We start from the raw sequence: 11,783 nt of genomic DNA, 5'->3' as shown, positions 1-11,783 counted from the left end.
GGGATTTTATGACTTCGGAATTTACAAATTTTTTTATATTAACTTTCGTCCATTCAGAAATGTTGAAATGTTAGAATTCTAGGCTTGCAATTTTGGAATAATGGAGTTTTGGAATCTTGAAATTTTGGTACTTTAAAATTTTATAATGTTCGAATTTTAAGAATTTTAGGATTTCGAAGCATAATGTGTTACAAATAGAAAGTTATTTTCATATAAAAAATGAGCCTCAATTTATGAAAACTTGGGAACAAGGGTGCTTCGGTTTAGAGAGAATGTAATCCTAGAAAGGTTTTAGGGAGAATGTAGGAAAGGTTAGGGACTTCTTTACATTTTTTGCCAACCGGACAAATTTAACGAGTTTACGGATATATTAAGTGCATATTCGTGTATTATGCCATTGCACATGTAATTGTCTATCAAAAAACAATTACAGTGTTATAAAAATAATTCAATAACAATTAATATAATTTTAGTAACAAAAAAGGGAAATAATGTTGGTTGTACTGGTAACCATAATAAAACACCTTCCGGTTAGAGGTCGCCCATTTCTCAACGTTCATGGGTCCTTTTCCGGTAGGGTGACAAAATGACGGGCTTCAGTAATAAGGTATGTATTATAAGTTTTATTATTGTAAGTCTAAAAAGTACTTTATAATATGAAATGTATTTGTATAATATAATTGAAAGATTGATAGATTGTATTTATGTATATTTGATACAAGTTTGAAAAACATATATATTACATTCGATATGCGGTGTTGTATGTTCTGATACACGTGTTTGCATACAACCGTATTCCTTATTTTTCTTGCTATTCTATTGCTTTTTAATGTTATGATAATATTTTAAAATAATATTTGTAAAGAATCATTGATTTTAGACGCAATTAATTTGTAGAATTGATGCATATTGTTTGTTATCAATGGTATTGTAAAATACTAAAATTTATGTTTCAAAATTCTTTTTGAATTAAAACACCTATATAATATAATTATATATTTTCAGCCAATATTAATCGATGGCCGTGGCCATCTACTTGGTCGTTTGGCAGCTATTATTGCCAAAACGATCTTACAAGGCAATAAAGTAATTGTTGTCCGCAGTGAACAACTCAATATCTCTGGTAATTTCTTCAGGTCTGTGGACACGGGTATATTAGTTTTAATAGTCTAATTATGTTATTCATAAAACACGGTTTAGTTTAAAATTATTTCACTTGTTTTACATGTAATTTTATTTTAGGAATAAGTTAAAATTTATGTCATTCTTACGCAAAAGATGTAATGTAAATCCAGCTCGTGGACCATTCCATTTTCGTGCCCCTAGCAAAATACTTTGGAAAACAGTTCGTGGTATGTTTACATATTAATTAATCTTTTAATTAAAGGTGTGTTATAACCCTCTGTAATACATATTCATACATGTCATCACAAATGAATAATTATTTGTGTTATTTCAATTTATATCAATGATTATATAAATCTTACCTACATTATTTGATAGTTCAATGAAACAAGTATTTAAAATGAGATTATTTATTACAAAACTAACAGTTTGCTATACAAGTGTTAAATCGATTAAGAAAAAGTTTGATTTATAGGAATGATTCCACACAAAACACAAAGAGGCAAGGATGCTCTTAGGAGGTTAAAAATTTATGAAGGTTGTCCGCCACCATATGATCGCAGAAAACGTGTTGTTGTACCAGGAGCTATGAGAGTTATGTGTCTTAAACCTGGTAGAAAGGTAAGAAAATATATATTTAAAATATCTTCATATAATGAGTTAGTTTTACACAATGATGGTATGGTAATTTGCGCCTGAATATAATATACTTTATATTTTGTGATGCTACATTTAACTGAGTATATATAATAGAAGTTTTACATTAATTAAAAAAGAAAAAATGATGTAAAATTAACATTATTTTTTGTGTCTAGTATTGTCATGTAGGTAGACTGTCCCATGAAGTTGGGTGGAAATACAAGGCTGTGGTACACACATTGGAAAATAAGAGACGTGTCAGATCAATTCTTGAGGTTCAGAAGAGAGATAAACTCAAGGTATGTAACAAAAATTAAAAATATTAAAATTATAATTATATAGATAAAATTATATTATATATTCTTTTTCATTTGTTCCAGAAACTTACCAAGCAAGCTGGGCAAACAGTTACCAAAGCCACAGCACCATACACAGCAATTATTAATGATTTTGGATACAATTAAAATAAAAATTGTAAAACTAATAAAATTCTTTAAACATTTTATGTGAGTCATTATATTTTTAATTGTATAGTTATCATTCATCCATTTTATCCGCATGTAAAATCCTCACAATAATTTTATATCTTTGTTATGTTTTGTAGAACAATCATACTGATGTTTCTATCCCCTTAGCAATTTCATGTAAAAGAAAAAGGTATGATACTTTTAGAGCATCTTTTTTTAAAAAATATCGAGTATTATGATTTTATTTATAAACATATTTACAGGACATACAAACTTATATAAATATATCTATCATAAAATAACTAATTTTCTATACTATCTACTTTAAATACAACTGTCCCTCTTGTATCATTATCTTCATCATCATGTACCTCATGTTCTTCCTCATCTTCAGAAGAACTAGACTCTTTTTCAGTTTGTTGACGGTAAGTACCTACATTTCCAGGTAAAGGTCCAACATTATATAAACCAAGTTGTTCAGCTAATCTCTCTGCTGCATGTCTTGTTTGAATTTCCTAAGAAATGATATGAATGTTATGTTAATTATATTTTATGTAATAACATTTAAAGTACAAGATTATATTACTTGTAGTTTTTCACTCTGCTGCTTTTGTAGTTTGAGAGATTCCTTTAAATCTATAATTTTTGCTGCATCATGAACTATCAGAGGGGGTGTAGCTGCAGTTACCTCCCAATTCTTATTTTGTTTTCTTTGTTTCTCTTTTATTGGATCATGTACATCAGACTTAGTTGTTTTATAAGGTTTAAATGGTTCCCTCTTTTTATTTTTATCATCTGGATGTTTTTCTATTTTATTGACAATATATGAGATATGATCAGCAGGATTTGTGAATTCTGTTTTAAAAGATTCTATTTCTGCCAAATCTTCTGGTTTAATTAAGCTTTCTTCAGGTGGTAAATGTATAATTTTCTTTTTATGAACACCAGATCCTGTAGGCTGACATAAAGAAGTTGATAAATATTAAAATAACATACATGAAATAAGTTAGTTATAATTATAAATTAATTTATGAGAGTGAAGAACTAACTTGTGCTAAGATTTTTAAAGGATCATCCTCATCGTCACTATCAAGTTCAATCACTTTTATTGTACTTTTTGATTCATTATATTTGCCTGTCCATTCTAGCTCATTCATAGCAATTTTTCCTTCAGATGCTATATTTAGTCTTGACAAAAGATGAACAGCATTTTCAACTTCATTTCTATGTTCTAATTCTTTCAACAGCCTGTCACGGAAAGTTTTAATCTTTTTTCCTTTGTCTGGAAGCTTTGACACAAATACTCTAAAAAAATATGAACATAAATAATTTACTTAACTGTTCAAAATATACTTTTATAACTTACCTACTTATTATTAAGAATCTTATTTTGTCTTTCTAATAGTTCTTCTAATTCAAATCTTTGAATCTTTCCTAAATCATCAATGTATCCTTGATTTTGTTGTTTAGGAGGAGGTGGTAAATCACCTGGTATCTTATGAACTATTTTTTTAGGATACATTGCTTACTGTTTTTTGTACGTAAATATTACATTTAGAACATTTTGAGAAATATCTATAAAATTAATGAACACAGTATAAACAATTAAATATCGTATAAATAAAGATGTGTTGAATGCGATATCATTTAAAAATAAAAAGTATTTAACGGCACAAAGATTAAAAACATACTTAAAACATTTATTAACCTTCTTGGTACAGCTAATTTGGTCGTCAACAAAATATTTATGCTAGTATTATGTTTTTGATACACTTCATAAAGATCAATCTCGTATATTTCAATCAAAGTAATAATTATTATTTTCCCTCCATAACATTCGTATAAATCAAATAGTTATGTCAAATTTTACTAAACAGAAGATTGCAATAATCAAAACAGTACACATACGTGCGATATATATGCTATATTTTGTTAAACGAAAGATCATATTCATATGCAATGACTTTTAGGTTGTTCTGCACATGTCAACGCTGATTGGTTTGAACATGAAATGTAATACATATGCGTGTTTATGACGTTTTTGATACTGAGTGTTTATACTCAGTGATTCAAATTTTCAAATTCTCAAATTTAAAAATTTTTATATTTCTAGGACCAAATACAAACTTTTAAAAGTTGCGAACTCTCAACTTTCTAAATGTATACATTTCTAAAGTCTTAATCTCAAAATTTTCAAATTTGGAAGATTTGGTTTATGTATTTTCTTTGTTCCATATATTTTATCCACTACGTATATGATCTGCAAAATAAAAAATGTACGATAGGAGAATAGTATCACCTGGTAGGGAACCTGCTGAAGTAAGCCGTAATGCGCTAATCGTGTATGATCTCTTGTTGAACGGACGTTGAACAGACTATAAATTAAATATGAGATATCGAAAGTTTCGAGACTATCGATGTCGTAGGACATGTTAAATGAAGATTCCAATTCCAACCTCAATGGAAGTTATCTGAAGAATTGAAATAAAATGTTGAATTCATTATATTATGTTGAAGTTTTATCTGTTCGTGATAAATTAAATCATTGAACATAATTTAATTCGAAAAGAATGTTGTTCTGTTGAGTGTTTTGTTTTAAGATAAACGAAGAAGTAATTTTTGTTGAAAGTAACAAAAGTGACGTAAAGTTGTAATGATTGAAAGCAGGTTCGCGAAGCAACTGCCGATCTTTAGAAATGACTTGCAATGGGGGGTCGTCTTTGGATGGTGAACGTAAAACAAATATCTTTATGGATATTAAACCAATTATTACATGTATGTTCGTTGATTACAATATTAATTCCTTTAACCTCTTTTCTAGAGATGACATTATTGCTAAGCACTGTTATTTACTGTTCCGAAACACTGTCAGTTTTTATGACATTGCTTCCTTCTTTACAATTCAGTTAAATTCATTCATGATAGAAAATAGTTTATTAAAGATTGTTCTATGTATAATAATAATTTTTGTTAATATTAGAATTCTTTTAGTAACTGACATTTATTTTTAAACATATGTTATTTTAAATAGGTTAATATTTCTTTCTCATATAATACTGTTTTTACTTGAAATAAATTGTATATATTTAACTTTATTTGTTACAATGTAATTTTATACATGTGTTTTCTTATATAAAATTATTAATGTTATATGTTAATTATGAATTTGTAACGTTATATTAATATTGTTATATAAATATAATATATTATCAATTATAAGCATCTTATTGTCCTAATTTTATGTATAATTTGTGTATTTGTCTATATACTACTATATGATATAGTGTGTATAATTTACATTGTTTTACTCTAATATATTAATTTCTTTAATATAGATGCAGGCGATGATAAATTATTTTCTACTTTGGAAGGCAGTTTGCTTCAAGCCATACCTGCAGATATGGTGGAATGGCGTAGGTCATTTAGTAGACCAGTTAAACAAGTCAAATTGGGGGCAACTTTCGTGCCATTTTCCAAAGATATTCTTCCGACTGAAAAGAGTGTACATCTAATAAAACAACCAATATTTCATATATATTGGACTGAATGTTCTGTGAGTACATTAATAATGTAGGTATTAGAATGTTAGGTACTATATTATGGGTATTAGTATGTGAGATTAGCTTTGTGTTATAAACATTTTATAAATTAAATCTAATCCACATTATTTTTAATACATAATTTAATAATGTGAAAGACAAAAGTTGGAAATAACACTCTTATTATTTAATTATAAAGTAAATAAGTCTTGTGTTTTTCTGATCATGCATATTGAGATTACAGGATGTAGATACTTATAAAACAAGTGTCAGAGAAGATATAGACAACTGGCTGAAAACCTTATTACAATATCATATTCAGGATTGGATGATTGTTTTAGTAGAAACATATGACATAAAGAAAACTAATAAATTATTACCTAGAACAACAGTTTTGGATAAAATTCGCAGTGATTTTGCTTCTAAGAATGGCGATAGGTGAAGTAATAATTGATCAACAAACATCTATCATATATTTATTTATATATTAAATTATGTTATATGTTGTGTATTTGCATATTAAACAGATGTTTTGCGGTGATAAATCCTATAAAATCAGAAATGCGTTCAGCTGAGTCATGGCGGGGTTTAGTGAATCGTTTACGCTATTTAATGTTAGTAGCATATGATAAAACATTGTCTCGTTTTGAAGATGTTGTTAGAGAACAAAGGGAAAGTAGGAATCATCCAAATTGGAATTTCTGTCACTATTTTTTACTGCAGGTAGTTTGAAACATCTCTTTTTTAATTCCATTGTTTTGCAATTCTATTGTCTCTAAAAAATTATATATCTTAATCTCAACTTTTTAGGAGGAACTTGCATTTGTTTTACAAATGTTAGGATTATATGATGAAGCCTTAGTGCAATATGATGAGTTAGATGCTCTCTTCACACAGTTTGTGCTTAATTCCAATGTAGGAGGTATATTGATTGTATATTTTAAATTATACATCTTTTCATTTTAATTATGAAAATTAATCAACAAAAATTTTTGTAGATATTCCGGTATGGTTAAATTTATTTCAAGCTCCATTAAATAATTGGGAAGGTGTCAATTTAAGCAATGGTACAAATCATCATCTAAGATTTCTTTTGGCGGAATGTAAGGCATCATTATTAGATCTTAGAAGTTATTTATTTAGTAGACAATGTGCCATGTTACTAGCTCTAAACAAACCATGGGAGGTTTGTATATATTAAGATGGTTTTTTATGTATAAATTATAGCCATATAATTAATACAAATGTACATATCAACTTTAATATAGGTTGCACAAAGGTGCTTATCATTTGTTCATAATACAATAAGTGAATTACGTATCTTAGAAATTCAAAGACCTGAAGGATCCATTGAGTGTTGGTCTTTCCTTTGTGCACTAGAGGTATTACAAGCTTGTCAATTATCATCATACAATATTGATAATAATCAGCAGCTAGACCTTTGCTCCTTGCATACAGCTAGTCTATGGGCTCTTGCTAGAGACAAAGTAAGTCACTAAATTAATTTCTTCTTTTTTTTTGAAGACTTTTCAAATATAGAAATAAATAAATATTGAAAGATATAGTATTAATAATTAATTATTGGCATACTTTATTCTAGCTAGGAAATTTAGGAAGATTATGTGGCTTAATGCCTGGAAGTGAACCTACTAGTGAACAATTACATACAGTTGTTTATCTTATAGCTGGTATGGGGGATTCTGAATCACAGATAGAGGGAAAATTAACTCCTACTGATAAGTTAAAAGAAGCACTTTCATCGAAAGAAGCGTTTAAAAAACAATATCTCGAACATGCAGAATTAGCTATGGGTACTTACAAGCATGTAGGCCGAATTCGATCAGCCAGATTAATAGGAAAAGAACTAGCGCAATTTTATAGTGAACTGGGAGAGAATCAGAAAGCTGTTGCATTTTTATCTGATGCTTTGAAAACTTATACAGATGAAGGATGGAATCATTTAGCAGCACAAACTCAATTGGAATTAGCTCAGTGTTATAAAAGAATGGATGACGTAGAAAAATATACAAAAGTTTGTGCTGCTATTGCTAGTTTGGATGTGTTACATATTACTGTTCGTAATACATATTTTGAAGAAATGTTTGGATACATGAAAATGATCTCATTACCCCAACCATTGCTCGTAGAACTTAGATGTGCTTTTATAATACTCAGTATGGAAGTTAAAGTAATGGATAAAGTAGTGCAGGATTGCGTGGTTCATATTGAGATCAATGTACAAAGTTTATTTCCTAGAGAAGTAAAATGTACTAAAGCGTCTATATCTGTTGAAGAAATTCAAAAGCCTCAGTTATCTAACAAAAAAAAAGGTTCAAAAGTACCAGTTGAACCTTCAATATCACTGTACGTATAATTTTATATTAATAAAACCATAAAGAAATCAACTTGAAATTTCTTGTAGATATTTCAAGTATAGTACTAGTTGTATTATAAAATTTCCAATATTTTTAGATAACTAAAAAATCATTATTTTCAGATTATCAAAATGTACTCTAGAAGATATGAAACCATTTGATCCTAGTTTGCTTCAGTTACAAGTATATTCATATTTAGATTATAAAGAAGATAAGAGTCTTGGATCTGCCAGTGTTGTACACAGAAATACTAAACCTGCTGTTAAACGTTCTGACAGCACAAAACATAGAAAACCATCTGTAAATGCTAAAGGTGATTTTAGTAAAGCCTTACACTGTGATGAATTTATAATGAAACCAGGTATGAATACCTTCACATTAGTGAGACATGTTGATCAGCCCGGGTTTTACAAAGTTGGTCAGCTATCCTTAGTTATTGAAGAAAAACTAGAATTTCTATCGCCTATTTTAAATCCTCGACTATGTTACGAGGTAGCTAAGACTCAACCAACGGTATCTTTAAAATGTGGTAGAGATTTACTGGCTGGCCTTATTCAAGAAATAGAGTTAGTTATTATGAGTGGAAGTATAAAAATAACGAAAGAAATGAAACTTAAATTACGTACATCTAGAGGGTTAACAATACAGGTTGATAATTCAGAAGAAACAATGTCTAAAGAATTAGAAGTACCACTGCCAGTTTGTGAACCATTTCAAACAATACGGCTAAAGTTTAAAGCTTTAGCTGAATTACCACCAAAGAAAGATACTTTATCAATGGAGCATAAGGTACTTCTTTTACATATAAATATATTTAATAATATTTCAATCAAATTTAATTTACCGCAATTGTATTGTATACATATTTCTTAAATAATTATGATTATTATTATTTTCTTTTAGCTAAATATACAGTGTCCCTGGGGTTCAGAAGAAAGTATACCTTTGCATTTTGGCCCACCGCTTATGTCAAATATGAAACTTCATACAGCAAAACAAAGAAAATTTCTTCAAATAATTGTAACAGGATTAACAAATCAACTTCTACAACTTATTGAACCTGAATTAACAACAATAACATCGATAGATGTTAACTTTAAAAGTTTAAATCCAATTGCGGGTCAGAGACTAGTAATAGGTAATGGAATAAACGTATCATTTATGTGGGAACTTGAAATTGGTAAAGATGAAAAGTCTTTAATACCAATAAAGACTGATTTTCGTGTAAAATATGTACCAGTCAATGATACTGAAGAATTGAACGATCTGCACACTAAAGATGATCCTTTGCAATTACATCATTTACAAAGAATGGAAAAAGCATCCAGTCTGTATAGATGCAACTTCGATATTACAGATTATGTGGTAAGATTGTAAATTTTTTGTTTGTTTTTGATAGTTAATAAATGAGCGAAATAAATATGTTACAGTTAATTGAGTAATAATTGAATTCTAATTAAATGTAAAATAACAATGATTTTATAAACGTATCCTTAAAATATATTTTAATGATATTTCAGAAAGATGAATATCTAGTTATAATATCATTTTCCAGACCTTGTTTACAGTATCATCAAAAGTTGAGGCAGCTGGAAATGGGGGTGAATTTTGTCGTGCTGGTAGCATGTGCCATCTATATCTCACAGTAACACGTATGTTACCCACTCCTAATCCAAATCCTACACCTCAATTAATGTACGAGGTTCTGGCTGATCAAACTATGTGGGCTGTATGTGGTCGTACTGCTGGCATTGTGTCTTTAGAAGTTTTAGAAAAACAAAGTGTCACATTGGACGTGATGCCATTAACCAGTGGTTACTTACCTTTGCCTGTTGTTAGATTGTCTCGATATATTCCAGCTCCTGAAACAAAAAATGGTAAGTCCTTTAACACTACACATTTTAAACATTGAATTTATTATGTAGTTTGTTTTTCTTCATGTGTTACATATATGTATTTGTAACGATAACAGAAATTTATACTTTTTATGTCTTCATACTTGTAATATTTGTTAATTTTTTAAAGATATGATACGTAAAAACGAAATAAGTTCTAGTTCAAGACTAGAACCGTTCAGTCCTGGCCAAGTTTATAATGCTAGTAAAGCACAGCAAGTTCATGTTCTACCAGCAGCACCTTCAGAAGCAAATTGAACATAAAGTCATTGATATTAAAACCACATGATATGTCTGTGGCATTATAAAATGCAAACTGCATATACCTTAATCAAGATCATTTTTTATATTGTTTGATATACTTCTATGACATTGAATAATATTATCATTTATTAATAGTTTCTCAATCATTGCTATATTAATTCGTTTATTTTTTCATAGTTTTAATTGAAGTTTGAATTTTGGACAAGTAAAATTTATATGTACATTGTTTAATGTTATATGTTTATATATTAGTTCAAAAATCAAATTTCAAATTTTGTCATTATTTACTTCTATAGATAGCAGTATGTAATTGTTAATTTAAGTTCTGCCATTAGAGGTGAAGTAAAAATGTGACAATATGAGGTGTAAGTAAAATTGTAAGGTTTCATACTTGAAAAACATTACTATAACATAATGTTTTCACTTGTGCAGTAACGTGATTTATATTTTCATGTAATTATTATATAATATTCACGTTGTACAGCCTGCATATAAAATCTGACCAACGTACATTTTTTTCGGTTTACTTTCAAAATAAGTTGTAAAAATGATTTCATTTTGTTTGAAATTATGTACTTATAATTTCTACGTTATGTACATACGTATAATAATATATATGATATCAATTGTTTCCTATTTTCCAAATATTTAATTCTTGTATAATCCACGATATGTTAAGTTTACGATGAACTGTTCGTGATAGTTTCAATTAATTTTAACAGATTGTGTCATTTTAATGCTACAGTGATCGAATGTTCAATTCCGCTTGTTAGATACAATGCTGTAAAATTTGTACAAATATTTATTAAGAATATACTCATAACATCGAATAAGAATTAAAACTTGTATAGTATGTATGTAAACATTGCAAAAAATGATAACTAACATCTATCACAAGGATAAAATTGTATCCTGTATTAAATATTTATCAGAAAATGTAAGTAATATACGTTTAAAAAGAACAAGATAAATATTATTTACGTTACTTTTATTTCGTAGTTTTTATTATTCAAAGTATAAGTACTGCAAAAAGTATGTTTATATTGCCATGTTAATTAGTAAACTAATTTGTATGTTTTAAGATAAATACTATAATACTCAATGCTTGATATTTCTGTATTAAGAAAATAACATTCGTGTAATATGAAATATTTACAATAGCGAAATAGTTTTCTCCATATAATTTATTATGTAACAAATAAGTAATTACTACTTATATATTTTTCAAATTATTTCTAGTTAGAGGAATATTTAAATGTATGTAAACATTAAGTGAAAGCTGCAAATACATGTACATGTTTGCATATATATATATGTAAATATAATTAAGTATATTAAATACTGTATATTGTTACTATATTAAGTTTGATACAGTATAACGTATTTGATAGAAAAGACATTGAAAATGTCATATTTGAAACTGATGTACATGTATATTAAACAGAAGTGTTGTCAAATGCTAGTAAACCTTTTTTTCAA

At 28.1% G+C, this 11,783-nt stretch overlaps 3 protein-coding genes across 8 annotated transcripts; 2 read left to right on the top strand and 1 right to left on the bottom strand.

The window, feature by feature from the left end:
• The first annotated feature begins 455 nt into the window (after positions 1-455).
• Positions 456-2,269, top strand: RpL13A (ribosomal protein L13A). Its single transcript, XM_003706638.3, has 6 exons — positions 456-607; positions 1,006-1,136; positions 1,243-1,352; positions 1,601-1,746; positions 1,941-2,063; positions 2,145-2,269. Exons 1-6 carry the CDS (start codon positions 587-589, stop codon positions 2,226-2,228), a joined length of 615 nt encoding a protein of 204 aa, XP_003706686.1. The 5' UTR covers positions 456-586; the 3' UTR covers positions 2,229-2,269.
• On the bottom strand, positions 1,006-4,666 carry Polr2M (RNA polymerase II subunit M). Of its 3 annotated transcripts, none has more exons than XM_012293058.2 (5): positions 4,531-4,666; positions 3,602-3,806; positions 3,281-3,536; positions 2,818-3,189; positions 1,006-2,746 (listed from the first exon to the last, which is right to left on the bottom strand). In XM_012293058.2, exons 2-5 carry the CDS (start codon positions 3,751-3,753, stop codon positions 2,534-2,536), a joined length of 993 nt encoding a protein of 330 aa, XP_012148448.2. In that variant the 5' UTR covers positions 3,754-3,806; positions 4,531-4,666; the 3' UTR covers positions 1,006-2,533. The 3 variants fall into 3 exon arrangements, with proteins under 3 accessions (XP_012148448.2, XP_012148447.2, XP_003706666.2); XM_012293057.2 differs by lacking the exon at positions 4,531-4,666 and adding an exon at positions 3,940-4,317; XM_003706618.3 differs by lacking the exon at positions 4,531-4,666 and adding an exon at positions 3,923-4,316.
• Positions 4,667-4,671: 5 nt separating this feature from the next.
• Positions 4,672-11,771, top strand: SIDL (SIDL trafficking protein particle complex subunit 10). Of its 4 annotated transcripts, XM_003706619.3 has the most exons (12): positions 4,675-5,006; positions 5,567-5,784; positions 6,015-6,208; positions 6,298-6,493; positions 6,581-6,692; positions 6,769-6,956; positions 7,039-7,257; positions 7,371-8,134; positions 8,268-8,934; positions 9,049-9,510; positions 9,701-10,022; positions 10,171-11,771. In XM_003706619.3, the coding sequence occupies exons 1-12, from the start codon at positions 4,928-4,930 to the stop codon at positions 10,296-10,298; spliced, it is 3,549 nt and encodes a 1,182-aa protein (XP_003706667.2). In that variant the 5' UTR covers positions 4,675-4,927; the 3' UTR covers positions 10,299-11,771. The 4 variants fall into 4 exon arrangements, with proteins under 4 accessions (XP_012148443.2, XP_003706667.2, XP_012148441.2 ...); XM_012293053.2 differs by lacking the exon at positions 10,171-11,771 and having other exon boundaries at positions 4,672-5,006; positions 9,666-9,946; XM_012293051.2 differs by lacking the exon at positions 4,675-5,006 and having other exon boundaries at positions 5,643-5,801.
• Positions 11,772-11,783: the final 12 nt, after the last annotated feature.

This window comes from Megachile rotundata, chromosome 9 (assembly GCF_050947335.1).
Source record: "Megachile rotundata isolate GNS110a chromosome 9, iyMegRotu1, whole genome shotgun sequence".
NCBI classification, from domain to species: domain Eukaryota; kingdom Metazoa; phylum Arthropoda; class Insecta; order Hymenoptera; family Megachilidae; genus Megachile; species Megachile rotundata.
Note: the sequence above shows the minus strand (reverse complement) of the source record. Positions and strands in the feature narration are given on the sequence as shown.

Bases quoted from the DNA above. Each gene is read 5' to 3' on its own strand.
- RpL13A (XM_003706638.3), top strand. From the start codon at position 587: ATGACGGGCTTCAGTAATAAG. The intron at 1,747-1,940 runs GTAAGAAAATAT...TTTTGTGTCTAG, and splicing joins GTCTTAAACCTGGTAGAAAG to TATTGTCATGTAGGTAGACT. The intron at 2,064-2,144 runs GTATGTAACAAA...CATTTGTTCCAG, and splicing joins AGAAGAGAGATAAACTCAAG to AAACTTACCAAGCAAGCTGG.
- Polr2M (XM_012293058.2), bottom strand. From the start codon at position 3,753: ATGTATCCTAAAAAAATAGTTCATAAGATACCAGGTGATTTACCACCT. The intron at 3,537-3,601 runs GTAGGTAAGTTA...ATATTTTTTTAG, and splicing joins AATAAGATTCTTAATAATAA to AGTATTTGTGTCAAAGCTTC. The intron at 3,190-3,280 runs GTTAGTTCTTCA...TCTTTATGTCAG, and splicing joins CTTTAAAAATCTTAGCACAA to CCTACAGGATCTGGTGTTCA.
- SIDL (XM_003706619.3), top strand. From the start codon at position 4,928: ATGACTTGCAATGGGGGGTCGTCTTTGGATGGTGAACGTAAAACAAAT. The intron at 5,007-5,566 runs GTATGTTCGTTG...TCTTTAATATAG, and splicing joins TATTAAACCAATTATTACAT to ATGCAGGCGATGATAAATTA. The intron at 8,935-9,048 runs GTACTTCTTTTA...ATTTTCTTTTAG, and splicing joins CTTTATCAATGGAGCATAAG to CTAAATATACAGTGTCCCTG.